The sequence below is a fragment of the Lathyrus oleraceus genome, chromosome 5 (genome assembly GCF_024323335.1).
Source record: "Lathyrus oleraceus cultivar Zhongwan6 chromosome 5, CAAS_Psat_ZW6_1.0, whole genome shotgun sequence".
Classification (NCBI taxonomy): domain Eukaryota; kingdom Viridiplantae; phylum Streptophyta; class Magnoliopsida; order Fabales; family Fabaceae; genus Lathyrus; species Lathyrus oleraceus.
In genome coordinates this window covers 136130979-136146831 of record NC_066583.1, presented here as the reverse complement: position 1 = coordinate 136146831, position 15853 = coordinate 136130979, and the positions used below count along the sequence as shown (strand labels likewise).

General features: G+C 35.6%; 1 protein-coding gene across 2 annotated transcripts; it reads right to left on the bottom strand.

Moving 5' to 3' along the window:
• Positions 1–354: 354 nt before the first annotated feature.
• Positions 355–2147, bottom strand: LOC127078377 (heavy metal-associated isoprenylated plant protein 7). Of its 2 annotated transcripts, XM_051018837.1 has the most exons (5): positions 2013–2147; positions 1526–1906; positions 1342–1429; positions 865–1037; positions 355–798 (listed from the first exon to the last, which is right to left on the bottom strand). In XM_051018837.1, exons 1-5 carry the CDS (start codon positions 2019–2021, stop codon positions 508–510), a joined length of 942 nt encoding a protein of 313 aa, XP_050874794.1. In that variant the 5' UTR covers positions 2022–2147; the 3' UTR covers positions 355–507. The 2 variants fall into 2 exon arrangements, with proteins under 2 accessions (XP_050874794.1, XP_050874793.1); XM_051018836.1 differs by having other exon boundaries at positions 355–1037.
• Positions 2148–15853: the final 13706 nt, after the last annotated feature.

The following is a 15853-nucleotide window of genomic DNA, read 5'->3' as shown; positions in this document are numbered from 1 at the left end:
ATGAGTTCACGACCAACTTGAACTTTGACTGGAAACAGCTTTGTTTGTCAGAGCTCAAGGCAAAATATTCCGTTTGAGTTTTCTTTTCAGGTTTCCTCACAAAAAATTCTCTTAAGTACTAATATAAAGCCACAGATAATGGAAGAGAAATGGTCCACCAAAAACACAGAAACATAGCGTCCAAAACTCTATCAGAAGAGTCTAAAACAAAAGCATAATGCTTTCCAACTAAGATAGAGGCTTGTTTGTATATCATAACAAACTTTTCCCTAACTTTCTCACATGCCTTTAAATTTAGTTGCTAATTTAAGAAATAATGACTTTTTGTCTCAAAAATATTCAAACCTTTTAAAATAAAAAAAAATAGAAATTCTCACTTCAACAAAAGTATAAAAATCTTACAAAATAAAAAATTCCATGGTTCATGTATACTCTAGTATATTTAGCAAAATAAAACTAATTATCTCTTATTTTTAATATGACCCTTGATATTTGTGAAATTAAATTTCACATAACACTGCAAGCATTTGGATTCTCATCGCTGAAGATCTGCGGTGCTGGTGGAAGATATGTTTGATAGTATGGAGGACATGCAGGATAAGCTATTGGTGGGTATGCATGATAATCCATTGGTGGTGGTTGTGCATACAAATCCATTGGGGGATTATAGTAGGATTCATTTTTCTTCATCTCATCTTCCACTTTGGTCTCTTGTACAACAATTGCACCTTCTGGATTCTCTTGTGGTTTCGCCTCATTCTGTTCTTCTTCTTTCTTCTCCTCCACTTCTTCATTCGTCTCTTCTTTTTTCTCTTCCTCGGCTTTTGCTTCTTCCTTGACTCTCTCTTCATTCACAATCACAGCCTCTTCTTTTTTCTCTTCCTCGGCTTTTGCTTCTTCCTCGACTTTCTCTTCATTCACAATCACAGCTTGCTTCCCAAATCGTTTGTACACGAATTTAACCAGCATCGTTGGATCATACACTCCCTTCACGGTTACCTCAGACTTCTTCAAATCAGTTTCCACCGATTCCACTCCTGTCATATCACTTATAAATTACATATTAAAAAAAGTCTTCACATCGACAATAGAAAGACAATCTCGTTCAAATAACATATTCAAATTAATGTTAAAAATTAGGCATAATATTCCGCACATGGTTACATGATAGTCTGCGCATCGTGATTTAATTGATTCAATCAATTAAGTTATAATTAAGTCAATTGACTAGTACTATAAAATAAAGTTTTCAAAAGTAATAAAAATTTTATATAAAAATATTGATTCAAATTAAAAATATAATTCTTAATGAATATGAAATAAAGGAAACTTTGATCATACCCTTCATTTTGAGTATGCGTTTTTTTATCTCTTCGGCACAACCCTCACAATGCATGTGAACTTTAAGAACAACCGTTACAATCTGAGGCTGCAAACCAGAAAATTTTTCAAAAAAAACAAATTATTCAACGGATTCTAAGGCTCAAATTAATGAAAAGCAAAAAAACTGAAAACGAAAATTCACCACTTCTTTCTTCTCCTCTTCAGGTTCTGGTTTCTCTTCTTCCTCAACAACTTTTTCCTCCTCTGGTGGATTCGGGAGCGGAGATACAAGCTCAACCTTCCTCCGACTCTTCGTCTGAATTCTCTCCACAACCTTCGCCGGATCAGCTTTCTCACCTTTCACAACAACCTCATGAGTTTTGCAGTTAGTTGTCACACCTTCAACTCCGGGGAAATTCTTCAAACACCGACGAACTTTCCGAGCACAGCCTTCACAATGCATAAACACTTTCAGCAAAATCTCTGCCGGAGGCGGTGGCGGAGCAGCAGCTTCTTCATCTTTTGTTTCCTCTGCCTTGGTTTCTTCTTCCTCTGTTTTGGTTTCCTCTGTTTTCTTTTCTTCCTAAACAAAATAAATGAAAGATGCTAAAATCAGAATCAAAAACAATGAAAATAGAATGATTTGCTGAAAGATTGTTAGAGAAGAGTTATCATTTGAAATTAGAAACCTCTCCCATTGGTGTTAATCTCTATGATTCTGCCTCTGAAATAAGCTTTGAAGAGAGACTCTGGCTTTGCTCTTTCTTCTGTACACTTCTATATTATGTGATTAATCCTATTTATAATCTCATTTTCAAAATTATATTATTTCTAACATTTTCATTATTTTATATTTATTAATAATATGAGTCATAATTTTTTTTATTTATAATAATAATAATAATAATAATAATTGTTATTATCATTATTATTTAAATATATGAAATGAGTCAACTAGTCAAATGTAAAGTAGAACCAGTAATAAAGGAGTTGGCACAATTAATGTGTTTATTATGTACTCCAGAAAATAAGGTATTTTTCCTATATCAAGAAGAAATAACGGATAAAAAGAAGAAAAAAATATGATTACAAGAAATTGAATGATAACAGAGAAATAAAATAATGGTATTTTTGTACCCATAAAATGGCTATCTTTTTAATTGTATAATAAAATTATTTGGCACTGCATGTTTTATCTAAAATAAAAGTTTAGTTTTTATGTAATAGTTGTAAAGTATAAAACAAAATGCATATCAAAGAAAACGTGATCAAGATTGAAGCAACAAACACGATTGTTGAGACATTATCTATTTGATTGATTAATTTTTAAAATTGTGCTTCGGGAATAAAGTTGGGAGTACGAGCGAGTCACAAGCATAAATGAAATTAATGTTTCAAAACTATCAGAGATGAAGACGTCATATCTCAACACAAAATCTAAAGGTGTTAGATAAATATATAATTTATTTTATAAATTTAATATTTCACTCATTCATAGATAATGTGAGATTTTAACCACTCACACTTACACTCAACATTCTCCCCCACAAATGTGAGTCTCCCACATCCTATAGCAAGATCCAACACTGGATTCAGCTCCCGCTCCCCCACCAAGCCGAACCACGATTATGATATTACTATTGGAGACTCCGAGAGAGTCGGGAACATTAATTGGACTAATACTCTATGACAACAAGAGAGGGAGACGCCACATCTAACCCAAAATCTATGTGGTGTCACCCACTCTTGGTCCTAGAGCATTAGTCTCGTCGGTGCTCTCGACTCTTCCGGACTCCCTAACAGTAGTATCAGATCTGGGGTTTGACTTTTGTGAGGGATCGGGAGCTGGATCCGGTGTTGGATCTTGTTATAGGATATGGAAAACTAATACTTGTGGGGGAGAATCATGAGTGCAAGTGTGAGTGGTTAAGGTTCCATGTTGCCTATAAATGGGTGGAATATTGGATTTATAAGAGAAAGGATTCATTTACCTATCACCTTAAGGTTTTGAGATGTGATGGTTGTTGGAAAAAAGAGACAATACAAGAACATAACGTGGAAACTCTAAAATGGAAAAAAAAAATCACGGTAGTTGTCAATAGACAACCAAAGAATAATACTATGAGAAAATTGTTACAACACATAATATGTCATTAACTAACACAGACCCCCAGTACACCCACACCCTCCAAAACAAATATTTAACTACATCTCACATCATTCTGATACAAGAGTATAAGAGAAAAAAAAGTCAAATACAAGTTTAAAGTGTTTTTGATTGGTGCATTTTGGGATGAAAGAACTTGAATCCTATATATATATATATATATATATATATATATATATATATATATATATCCCTTTTCCTTCACAAAACTAAGCGATGTGGGACTTCAAAGAACTTATATCATATATATAGCATCGAACTCTCTCTTCATTCACAAAACTAAGCAATGTGAAACTTTTTCAACATGTATATTTTCAATTAACCCCAACAATCTCCACCTTGATTGAAAATAATACATAAGTTTTCATTGTCTTCATCGACAATCATACTCCACAATAAAAAATATAGTCACTTGAAGATACACAACTCCCAAAATTTTCACATTGTCTTCACTAACAATCATAATTTTAAAATCTATCATACTCTCTCATGAAGAACATATTTCACTTGAGGATAAACTACTTCAAGAATTTCACATTATCATCACCGAAAATCTATCATGAAGAATAAATTTCATATGAAGCTAAATCACTCCAAAAATTTCACATTGTCTTCATCGGCAATCATAGTTTTAAAAAACTATCATACTCCACCTAAAGAAGAGTATACTTCACTTGAATCTAAACCACTTCAAGACTTTTCACATGTCGAAAACCAAGTTGTTTACGGTGCAACTTCCATGTTGGTCGGAAGCTCTTTAACCATCGACATTTGCACCTTGTGTAATTACAAGAGTATAAGAGAACAAAGAAAGTCATATACAAACTTAAAGTACTTTTGACTGGTGCACCTCGAAATGAAGAACTTGAATCCTATATATAGTCTCAGACTCTCTCTTCCTTCACAAAACTAAGCGATGTGAGACTTCAAAGAACTTGTATTTTATATATATATGTCGTACCTCGAAAAATACTGTCCTTCGCGAAGCGCATTACACGCTAGTGGAAAATATATTCAAACAGAGTCGCCACCGAACTTTATTTATTCCAATAAAATAATAGGAAAATATCGACAAAACCTTTAAAAAGAACATGGTCTTTGCAATCATATTTGGGTTCGGGAGTCGATTACGCAAGGGGGAGGTATTATCACCCCTCACGTCCATTGTACTCAACGGGAACCTTTTAGTTAGACTTGCGATTGAATGTTATCTTATGTTATTTGTTTTCTTTGAGTAAATTAAAAGAGAAAAGAGAAAAGAAAGGGGGTCGCAATAAGTTTTTTATTAATGCGTCTGACAAGATTGTGGGTCTTGCTCCTACGTATCTTCGGGTGCAATTTAGAACTCAAGGCATACGTAGTTCTGGATAGAAAAATTTGTTTGTTGGTTGATTTTAGTGAAAGTTACTTTGTATCAATTGACGAAAAACTATGTTTTACCCCAAACATGTGAGGAGAGGGCGTTTGCATCACATTGAATGGACTTCTACATATCAAATTCATGGGAAAACTTCATTTATCTCAACTTAACGGTTGTGGATGAAACATTACCTTGCATCATCTTGAGACAAAATACCCTTCGTTTATGAAAATATTTTTAAGATCATACGACAGCGAAAAAAGAGTTTGATTGGTTTGACGTATTTTATAAGTGAATGACAAACGTTTGATGAAAACAAGACATGATCCTCAGGATCAAACATTCGGGGTTCCACCGGAATGCTAGATCCCAACGGTCCTTTTTCATTCAAGGTTATTAAGGAAATTTGTTTAATGGAAAATGAACTCTTAATAAGAACAAGACGCATGCTTTGGAATCAATTGTTCAAGGGGTACATCGGATTGCTAGGTCCCAGCGGTCTTTTTTAGTCCATATTTATTAAGTATTTTGAGATCGAAAGAAAATAATGAATGTCTATCCCAAGATGTGTGTTTCAGGACCAACCATTCGAGGGTTCTTCTAGAAGGCTAGATTCCAACAGTCCTCTTCTTTCGTGTTTGTTTAGAAAAAAGAGTTTTAATGTTACGCTTGATTTTAAGAAAAGTCATTTGATACTTGATCAGGATTTGATTCGTATTAGCTTGAAAATGGTTTGTGAAATGTTTGAAGTGTTTTCAGAGTGAAAGAAAAGAATGAGTGGTTATCCCAAGATGCGTTCCTCGGGACTAATCATTCGAGGATTCTACTAGAATGCTAGATTCCATCAGTCTTCTTCTTTTGTATTTGATTAGGAAAAGGGGTTTAAAGCATTAATTAAAATGATTTGTGAAATGGTTGAAAATGAACTATATTTATTTTGAAATGGATCTTGAAATTGTAGAAAGTTGGAATTCATTTTAAAATCAAATGAAATGTTAGTGAAAATGAATTTGTGGGAACTATCAAGTGCGGTTGTTTACATGCATGATAATATAGACATGGATAGAAATAACCTAATTAAATCAACTAACATATAAAGATCGACCAATTGAATAAAACCCAATATCAAAAAGTCAACATTAATTAAATCTAAAAACTAATTAACAATTAAATTAAACTAATCAAATAAAGAGATAATAGTTAAGCAAATAGAACAAATAAGGGTGCATGAGTGAATATGGGGTGCACATAGTAGTATTTAAAGCTCAAACCCCAACTAAAATTGAACCTTACTTCTACTAAAACAAAATGAACACAAATGTTATAATAAAAATAAAATAAAAAAGAGGAAAAATAAAAATAAATAAAAAAAGAAAAGAAAAGAAAAGAAAAGAAGGGATCCTTAACCCTTATTGTTGATGCCATTGGCCTCACCCATAATAGATCCGTTCGAGGGTATCTTCACCCTAGAAGTATTTATAGTGATGATAGTCCCCTTGACCCAGATCCATGACTTTGGGAACCTATTCAGATGCCCTAAAGGAAACTGTAGTACCTACATGTGAGGGGATTGAGTGTTGAAGATTTAAAATTGACCTATCATAGGGAGCCTTCCTAAGTAAGGTGTTCTTATATCCTTTTCTATCTCTAAACCATATTCATTTTCTTATGTTCGCCACTATCCTAAACCCGCATGTGACACATACATTGCATTTGCATAAAACCTTTTTAGCATACCTTGAAAACAAAACGATCATAAAATCTTTTTGCATACCATGCATTTTCATGCATCTGCATACACGCGCATACATTTGCATGTCATAAAACCAAACTCATATTTCTTACCCCTTCTCCAACCTGATATGTGCTAGCTGAATTCCTGATACTCACCAATAAACTCGAAGCATGTCTCAAGAATCTATGGAGGAACTCAAGAGAGGCCAAGGTCCAAGACCTGATCAACAACAAGCAGCTAACTTTTGAAGGAGGGATCCCGTTAGTGAACGGTCACCCCTTACTGTGACAAGTGAAAGAACATCAAGAAGCATCTCCTAAAGTCAATGGGTCAACGATGAAGCTCATCCCTATAATCATTAGACTTTTTCTAGTTGTAATTTTGTTCTTGTTAAGTATTATTTGTATTTAAAGTTTGTACTCTTTGACTAGTAATTTTATAAATTGAACATGCATGTTTTTGGAATCAATTCTTTTGTATTCACTCTTTCTTATGCCATCACCCGTCATATACATAAATATCAAACGCTTTTTCATTTCACTTTTCTTCGGTTAACGAACTTAGAAGGAGAATGATGTAAACAATATATATAAATTTGTCGATGTATGCTTTTATTAGTATGACATGGATGACGATGTAAGGCATTATTTCACTTCTCAAACACTAGAGAAATAAGGAGATAATCCGTAGTCAACCCCCTCGAGCCTGAATTCGGTGTTCTTTCTATTTTAAAAAAAAATATTAACCAGGGGCAGGGTAGATTTCAATTAATTCAATGGTGCATTATAATCTCAAGAGAACCATTCCACCTAATCACCACAACAAGAGGTTCAAGCATACCTCTCACACATAATCCAATATCGAGGGAACAGAGAAAAGATAACATTCGCAATAGCTAAACATGGAAGTAACAACCTTTCTGAATCAGAAAGCAAAACCTCACAAGAAATATTCCCAAAAAAAGGCCGCTAAGTAAAAAAAATATTATATAAAAGTTCCTACCAATAGAGGAAAATCGTTTGAAGACGTCGTGGATTAGGGGAAAATCCCTTCAAAGCTTAGTTAAATACTAGGGCAGATCACTACAAGGTTCAAACAAAAGAAGGCATTCAAAGAATCGATTAATCAGGGGCATAGCGCTTCAAGAATCAAAATATGGAAGCAAGTTGTCTCAAAGTCATTGTATGGAATGACTATTTTAAAACTCATAGTAAGGCAAATCTCTTCAAAGACGCATCTGACTTGGGCAAGATAAGATACATAAGGGCAAGGCCTCTCCATAGTTTCGAGCTGCTCAAGCAAACTCTATTGTATATTAGCGACCATCGAATTCAACATGAGTGTCGGGATACCATGCTAGCATAACACCCTACCACCTTTTGACAAACAATCTTGTTTCACAAACAACCTCTCTAAACCGTAACCACCCACGACCCACCCCAGGGGCACTCGCTGAAACATTCAAGTCAGCGCATAAATAATCATCATGGATCCATCATGACGCTCCACTCTAACATCTAATCATGCACATCATCTCATTCATCTCGCATATTCCCATAACAAGAAGCATGAAAAGTAAAAAAATCCCAATCTTACTTGGCCCCTCACAAAAGCCCAATCTTACTTGGCACCTTACAAAAGCCCAATTTTACCTGACACCTCACAAAAATCCCAATCCTACTCGGTACCTCACAAAAGCCAAACCTCATTTGGAATTTAAGCCTAACCTTGCTTGGCACCCAATACCTTACAAAAAGACCAACAACACTTGGAACTTACCCTGGAACCCAATCTTCATTGCCAACACTTTGATAATCACACTTCATACATTTCCAACACATCGCATAATAAATCATCCTGCTTCATGTATAAAAACAAGTATTAATCGGCATATATATCACGATTCATGTGGGGCATCCCCCCTCATTCGTGGGGACCGACTATTGTAAGTATTATGTCGTTCAAGTCTTTCAAAGCCTAATTTTCATTCAGCACTCCAAAGCCCATTTCTAGTCTGGAAAATCATTTCAAAGCCATGTTCTCGTCTGGAAAATCATTTCAAAGCCCAGTTGTTGTCTGGAAAATTATTCCAAAGCCTAGTTCCCATCTAGAAAATCATTTCAAAACCCAATTCCCGTCTGGCAAATCGTTTGAAAGCCCAGTTATCGTCTGCTGAATCATTTTTAAAGCCTAGTGCCCATCTAGCGGTCTCCATTTCAAAACCCAATTCGCATCTAGTGAATCATTTCAAAGCCCAGTTCCTATCTGGCGAACCATTTCAAGTCCAGATCTCGTCTGGAAATCAAACATCGCATTCATGCATCATATCACGTGTAGCATATCCATAAAAATGGAGCATTACATTGTACAACTCAAACATGCATACATAACATTGCATAACATGTATATATCACATAGTATAACATGCATACATAACATATATACATAGCATAGGCTAAATACTTAAGACTCCTCATAAAAAGTTTGGCTCAACCCCCAGCTAGGCCAGTGACAGCTCTTCATTGGAGCTTATCACCAACTTTGCTCATCTAAATAAGTCTGTCATACAAACATTCCCCAGCTAAACAATTATAATCCCTTTGTAAGCTTATTTCAGAAAATAGGCTTATTAGCTTCCCTGGTAGACTTCCCTACAGAGTCTCATTTGAAAGATACTTCCAAGCAATTATTTCCCTAGTGAACTCTTCTAGAAACTTCCCCTATAAAGAATCGTTATAAAAAGACCCCACTAACTCGATCATAAGCGCCAACCTCACATATCCTCAGAAAATCAGTTATCCGTGCACTAATCCCCACATTAGTAAAAATCTTCTTATTCCAATCCATACGTTGGTCATTCTTACTCCAACCTTGAGTTGGACACCTCTCCTTTTCGATTCAACCTAGACATTGATCCCCATGTTGGTAGACACTTTTTTTTCTCTGGCACTGTCCAAAACATCTGTTTCTGGTCCATCAAGAATTTTTCCATACATTTGGTCCGTTTGGAATTTTTCCATATATCTGGTCCATCTTGAATTCTTCTCATTATCTGGTCCATTAGGAATTTCTCCATACTTCTGGTCCATCCAGAATATCACCATTACATCTGCCTCATCCGAAACTTCTTCATACATATGGTCCATTTGGACACTTTTTCATTTATCTTTGATCCATCCAGAACTTTTTCGTAACCTTTGGTCCGTCTAGAACCATTTTCAGTATCTGGTATGTCCGGAACTCCTCTACTATATCTGGTCAATCCAGAATCTTTCCATTATGTCTGGTCTGTCCAGAATATCACCGTTACATCTGGCCCGTCCAGAATCATTATTCATTATCTCTGGTCCATCCGGAAATCATTTCATCATTTTTGGTTCGTCCAGAATCATTTTATTATTTCTGACCCGTCCGAAATATTTCCTCATTTCTGGTCCGTCCAAAATCTTTTCATCATCTATGGTCCGTCCAGAATATTTTCATCATCTCTGGTTTGTCCATAATCATTTCATCATCTATGTTCCATCCAAAACACTTCAATTATATCTGGTCCATCTGGAATATCATATCTTCTCCGGTCCGTCCATAAAATGTTATCCTCTCCGGTTCGTCCAGAATTTGTTATCTTCTCTGGTCCGTCCAGAGTATCTCGTTCTCTTTAGCCTCGTCTAAAACGTTTCACTTTCTATGGCACTTGTTTGTTCCGTTCTCTTTGGCATCTTTGCTACATTCAAGTAGAGAATCCATTTTATTTCAAGTCCTACCCAAGGATCATTGGGGCAAAATCCAAACTCATAGGTAAAACGTTAACATGTGGATGGGTGTCTGCCTACATATCCTCAATGAAGTTAACTATCATACATTTTCTCATAAAGAGACAAAATCGGGGTCTTCCTAAATTTAATTATCCTCCATCATGAATGTGCGAAGACTTCTTCTTTCGCACTCTCAAGTCGAAGGGTAATTAAATATGGACAACTGTCATACCCCAATTTTGTCCGGGCATTTTTACCATTATATAGGTTTTAATCGCATTTTATCTTGAATGAATGAGATAGTCCATTTGATAGAGAAGTGGGGATTTAAGGACATCAAGTCCAAGGTAGCGGGTTTGAACCCCGTAGCACTCCTTCTTTGCATTTTATTTTATTTTTTTATTTTTATTAAAGAATATAAAAAAAAGTCAAATGTTGACTTTTTTTTAGTATTTAAATATATTTTTTTCTATTTATAAGCATTCTTTAATTTTTAATTTTTATTTTAATCATTATTTTTATGCACAAAATAGTTAAAAATCCAAAAACAACAAATAATCTCCAAAATGAAACAAAGAAATAATCAAATCTTGCACAAATTGATACAGAAGATTGAAAAAAAAATACAAATTCATCCAGATTCACAAACTTGCTCACCAAGACATGAATCAAATTTCAATCTACAAATCTTGCTGAAAATAGATGAATCATACACAAATTTTTAACCTAAAATTCATCTATAAATAGCCTAGAGTTTCTACACAAAGAGGATTACCACAATTCACAAATTTAGTCCCAAAAATTGTTGCTCTTCACACTATAGAACAACAACAAGTAAACTTTAAACTTCCAGTATTCGTCCAAGGAGATAACTCGCACCGAAGAAGGAAAGGGAAGAACACAAGGAAAGAGAAAAAAAAGTCATTCACACTAGTAGTAACACGGTGAGCCCCCCTCTTCTCAGATTTCTTATCCAAAGTTCATGTTTTTTCTATGTTATGAAAAAACGCTCCACCTTTTTGTTTATTTGTCTCACGTTTTAGATTTAAAGGTAATGCATTTAGTTTTGTTCTTTTTTTATCTTAATTCTATTTTTTTATTTTGTTTTATCTTTATTTATTTACAAATAATTCAAATTGAATTCTAAACCTGAGTTATCACCTCTATTTTTGGTTCACCTCACCCTTCCTATTGTTTATTACATTATTTATCATTTATAATACTATTTTCTTAGTATTATTATTCATTGCTAAATAAGTAATATTTTTTAACACTAATATAAAATATACTTTAATCTTATTGCCTCTCACATATGTTGTCTCATGACATACCAGTATTGTATTTGATACACAACAGATTTGTAAGAATCAATCTATTTAATTTTGTCAATTTTACCATTATCACCATTTATCCTAAATTGCATAAAGTATTTGTGTTATAAAAAAAGTTACTTAGAATAATTAGGTAGATTTAAATAGATTAATATTAGCATGTCTGAAGAAAAATATAACCAAATATTAATATTGATTAATTCAAATAACTTTTGAGTTAGTCATTACTCTTTGGTTAATATTTAATGATTACATTAAAAAATTCTTAAACATATTGGTTTTAATTAAAATTTTAGTTTAACCACGATAATCAAATTCAGTTTCTTTTATTAAAACACTCTTCTTTTTGTAAATCAAAAATAATAGTAACACCTTTTTTTTCTAAATAAAGAAACCGGATCTAAAGACTTTGGAGATGTATCTCCTCATAGTTCTCTGAGCATTCAAATACAAGATGTATCGCTTGGTTAGTCGAATGCTCATTGTCCGTCTTAAAATCAATCTCAAACACACCAAACAATATTTTTCGCCCTCTATCATACCCCAAATTTATCCTACCTCCTATTACAACTTCCATGGCCATAATTCATAGACATACATTCCTCATCTCATCACCTCATTTGTATTTGCATTCACAACGAGAAATCATCCTACATGGGCTTAAGGCATGATATTCATATCTGAGGACCACTATGATCTCTTGATCATGTTGGGTTATGCCTAATCAACCCTAAACCCTAATTTTCGTCTTCAAGTACTCCTTGAACTTGTGAGATTGCAGAAGTCACCCCATTCACTTTTAAAACCCTAATTGGATGGGGAACCTTGATTAGAAGCATTGTTTGTTCATCTGGTCATCCATGGGCATCAACCCTAATCCCTTGATCCTCTTTGACTTGTCCAAGTCATCATTTTGACTGTGTGTTGTGTGCTTTGACCTTGATCCCTCATTCACCTCTAAAACCCTAATTGGATGGTTTTGATTCTTGATTGCCCCTTTTGACCCAAGAAAGCCTAGTTTGGGGTACTGATCATTGGTGGTCTATCTAATCCTTCTTTGAGGCTTGGAAACCTAGTTTAGGAGGTCTTGCCTTGGGTTTGCTTGTTGCTTTGTTGCCTGTGCCATAAAACCCTAGCTTTGCCCCTTTGCTTCTATGCTTTGACTTGTTGTGTGAAACCCTACTTCATGGAGATTGTACTTAGTCATTTCATCATGCAAGAGCCATTAATCATCTGCTTGGGCTCTTTGGTTTAACATGTTTAATTTTGGTCTATACACGTGTGTTCTTGATCCATAGCTTGTGATGTATTTCATTTTCCATTTCTTGTTACTTTGATTCATGTTGACTTCATTGGTCCATTTACATCCATCCAAGTTCATAACCATAGCATTCACTAAAGAAAGTGTCAAAGATCACAATTTTGTCCAAAGGTTGACTTGGATCAAGAATTGACTTTTTGGTCAACTCTGACCAAAGTCAACATAACTTTCCAAAACCCTAATTTCCATGAATTTCAATCTTCATTCACTAAACATTCATCCAATTCATTCATACATGACAATAAAAGTGAAAGTTTTGTTTTGAATCACATAAATTCAGTCATAAGCATGACACATGATCTTTTTACAAAGCATCAATGCATGGGTTCAATCAATACTTCCTCATTGAGACTTCAAATAATCATCTTGGTGCCTTGGTATTCAAGAAACATCAAGAATGCAAGTTAGGACATGTTGGTTTGGCTTAGTTTTGGCAAGTTTGGCCCACCATTTGGTCCAAACCCCTTAACTTTCTCAATTTTTCAACCTTTTTGGGATCTACTTCTATCCAAATGTCACAAATGAACTCATGTCCGACTTTGTTTCAAGACCTTAAACCTAATTCAACACCTAAGAACCTCAAAAATGGTATTGGCCAAGTCAGGCCAAGTTGCCTATGCAGGCCTAAAAACATGTCACGACCACCTCTTTGCACCTATGCCATTTTCACCTCACAACATCTTTTGATCTAGTTATTTTTGCATTTTGTTAAGGGCATGGAAAAGATGGTTTGGCTTAACTTTGGCCTAAAATGCACGAGCCATTTTCAATTGGCCCAAGTTCAAAAATCGTGTCTTGCCAAGTTGCATGCTCGAGCCAGACTTAGACAAAACACCATTCCCAAACCATTAGGTCATTTGCATTTTATTCCAATTGAACCAAGCATATGCAAAAACAATTAGAGGCACCAAATGCATGCCCAAATGAGAGTAGCAAGTTGGTACATGTGCAACCAAACATGAAGTCCCAAGAAAGCACAAAATTGCCAAACTCGGGTACAAACAAGATAAAGTTTTAGAGTGGGTGGGGACCACCCTTGTTTCACCAAAATAGTCTTTTTTGGAAAGCATAAGGTTGGAGAAGGAACTGCATGCACTAGCTCATTGACCCTTAGCTAACAAGTTTCACTTTTTTTTCGCTTTTTTGGGCTCACACAAACTTATCCATTTTGATACTGAACACACACCCTAATCCTCCCTCAAGATTCCCTATGAATAGGACATGCTTCTCCCTCAGAAAATGGAGCTTGAAAGCCATTGAATCCCTGCAAAAACCACTTCTCATTTCCCTAAAAAATAGAGCATATATTTAGGGTATTTGAGCCATTTTCAATGCAGCAAAAACATCCAAACACATTCCCTGAACCTCCCTGGAGCTGACTGGATCAATAGGAGTGGCTGAGACATCTTCATCTGAGCTCCCCAAATACGTCGGAACCTCCACTTGAACCTTTTTTCGGCAAGGTATAAACCACCACCATATTCGTCATGTTTCACCAATGCTTAACCCCATGTTTTGAGCTCTTATTGCTTAACCATTGCCATTTAATTTTTAAATTAGGGTTTTCATTTCGTTCGTGTATGGCTGAAATTCTCCATATTCAGAGTCAATCAATGGATCATGAGTATGGAGGGAGAAATGATGATCAAATGGGAAGTGGAATCCATGTTTGATTCCACTTAAAACCTTGAGTTGCATAAGTGGAATTTTCAAGTTGGCTCGAGGTTGAAGGTGATGCCAACGGTTGCTTCCCGCGTTTCTCTTTTCCATTTAAAATTTAAATATTTTACATGGCGTATTTTCATAGGTTGTTTAAGATGATGTGGATCACTGGACATTAAGCAACACATTTGACTTGGACCATGTGCTCTCCATTGATCAGAACCATTGATTGTGCATACTTGTTTAGTAATCAAATCAAGTGCTCATGAGGAGTCCATTGTGCAACGCGTGTGTGCCTTAGAATCAAATCCAATGTATTTGATTGGCTGAGGTTCCATTTGTTTTAGTCAACCTCTGACTTTAAGGAATGGGCCTCCAGCGCGTTGGACCTCCCTTTGTTGCTATTTAGACCTCTTTCTTTTCTTTTACACTGTCATACCCCAAAATTTGCCCATTAATATTTTAAGACATTTTTCAGGGCACTCCGACTCATTTTTATGACACTGATCTTAAAGGAACGAAGGCCCAGCTCACGAATGGCCCAATCCAGAAAATGGCCCAAACTGGCCTGTTCGCTACACGTTCGCTACACGCTCGCCTAACGAACGTTCGCTACACGCTCGCCTAGCGAACGTTTGCTACACGTTCGCTACCCGCTCGCCTAGCGAAGCTGACAGATAACAGAAAATTCTGGGCTTCACTCTGAGCCCATTAGGTCACAAAAAAGAGCATTATAAATACCAGCACTTCAGTAATGAAAAAAACGGAAAAAAGGGGACGAAAGGAGAACCCTAGCAAGCAAACCCTAGCGCTCACAGACGGAAAACCCTAAAGGAAACCCTGAAGGAAAAGCCGGCGGCAGCAAGGTCACTTCCGCTCAATTCGATCCGATCGGCCAACTCAAGATTACAATTCGATTACAAACAGGTTGGCATTGCTATTACTACCTTATGTTCTTAATTTGCATATGGTATCATGATTGAATTTATGAAACTATCTTAAGTTTTACATATGAATTTAAGTATGCATGAACACCTGAATGTCTAACCACATAATCTCTGTAATGGATGCTATAAGGTGTGAAGCTTGCTGACATTATGCTGTTATCAAAACCAGAATCCGCAGCCGCTCGCTAGCACATCGCTAAGCGAGCATGCAGCGAGTATTCGCTAAGCCCTTGCTAGGCGAGGCAGCGGCGA

Excerpts from the sequence above, each read along its gene's own strand:
- LOC127078377 (XM_051018836.1), bottom strand. Across the intron at positions 1,430-1,525 it reads AAGAGGAGAAGAAAGAAGTG|CCTCAGATTGTAACGGTTGT; the intron begins GTGAATTTTCGT and ends TCTGGTTTGCAG. Across the intron at positions 1,038-1,341 it reads ACGCATACTCAAAATGAAGG|GAGTGGAATCGGTGGAAACT; the intron begins GTATGATCAAAG and ends GTGATATGACAG.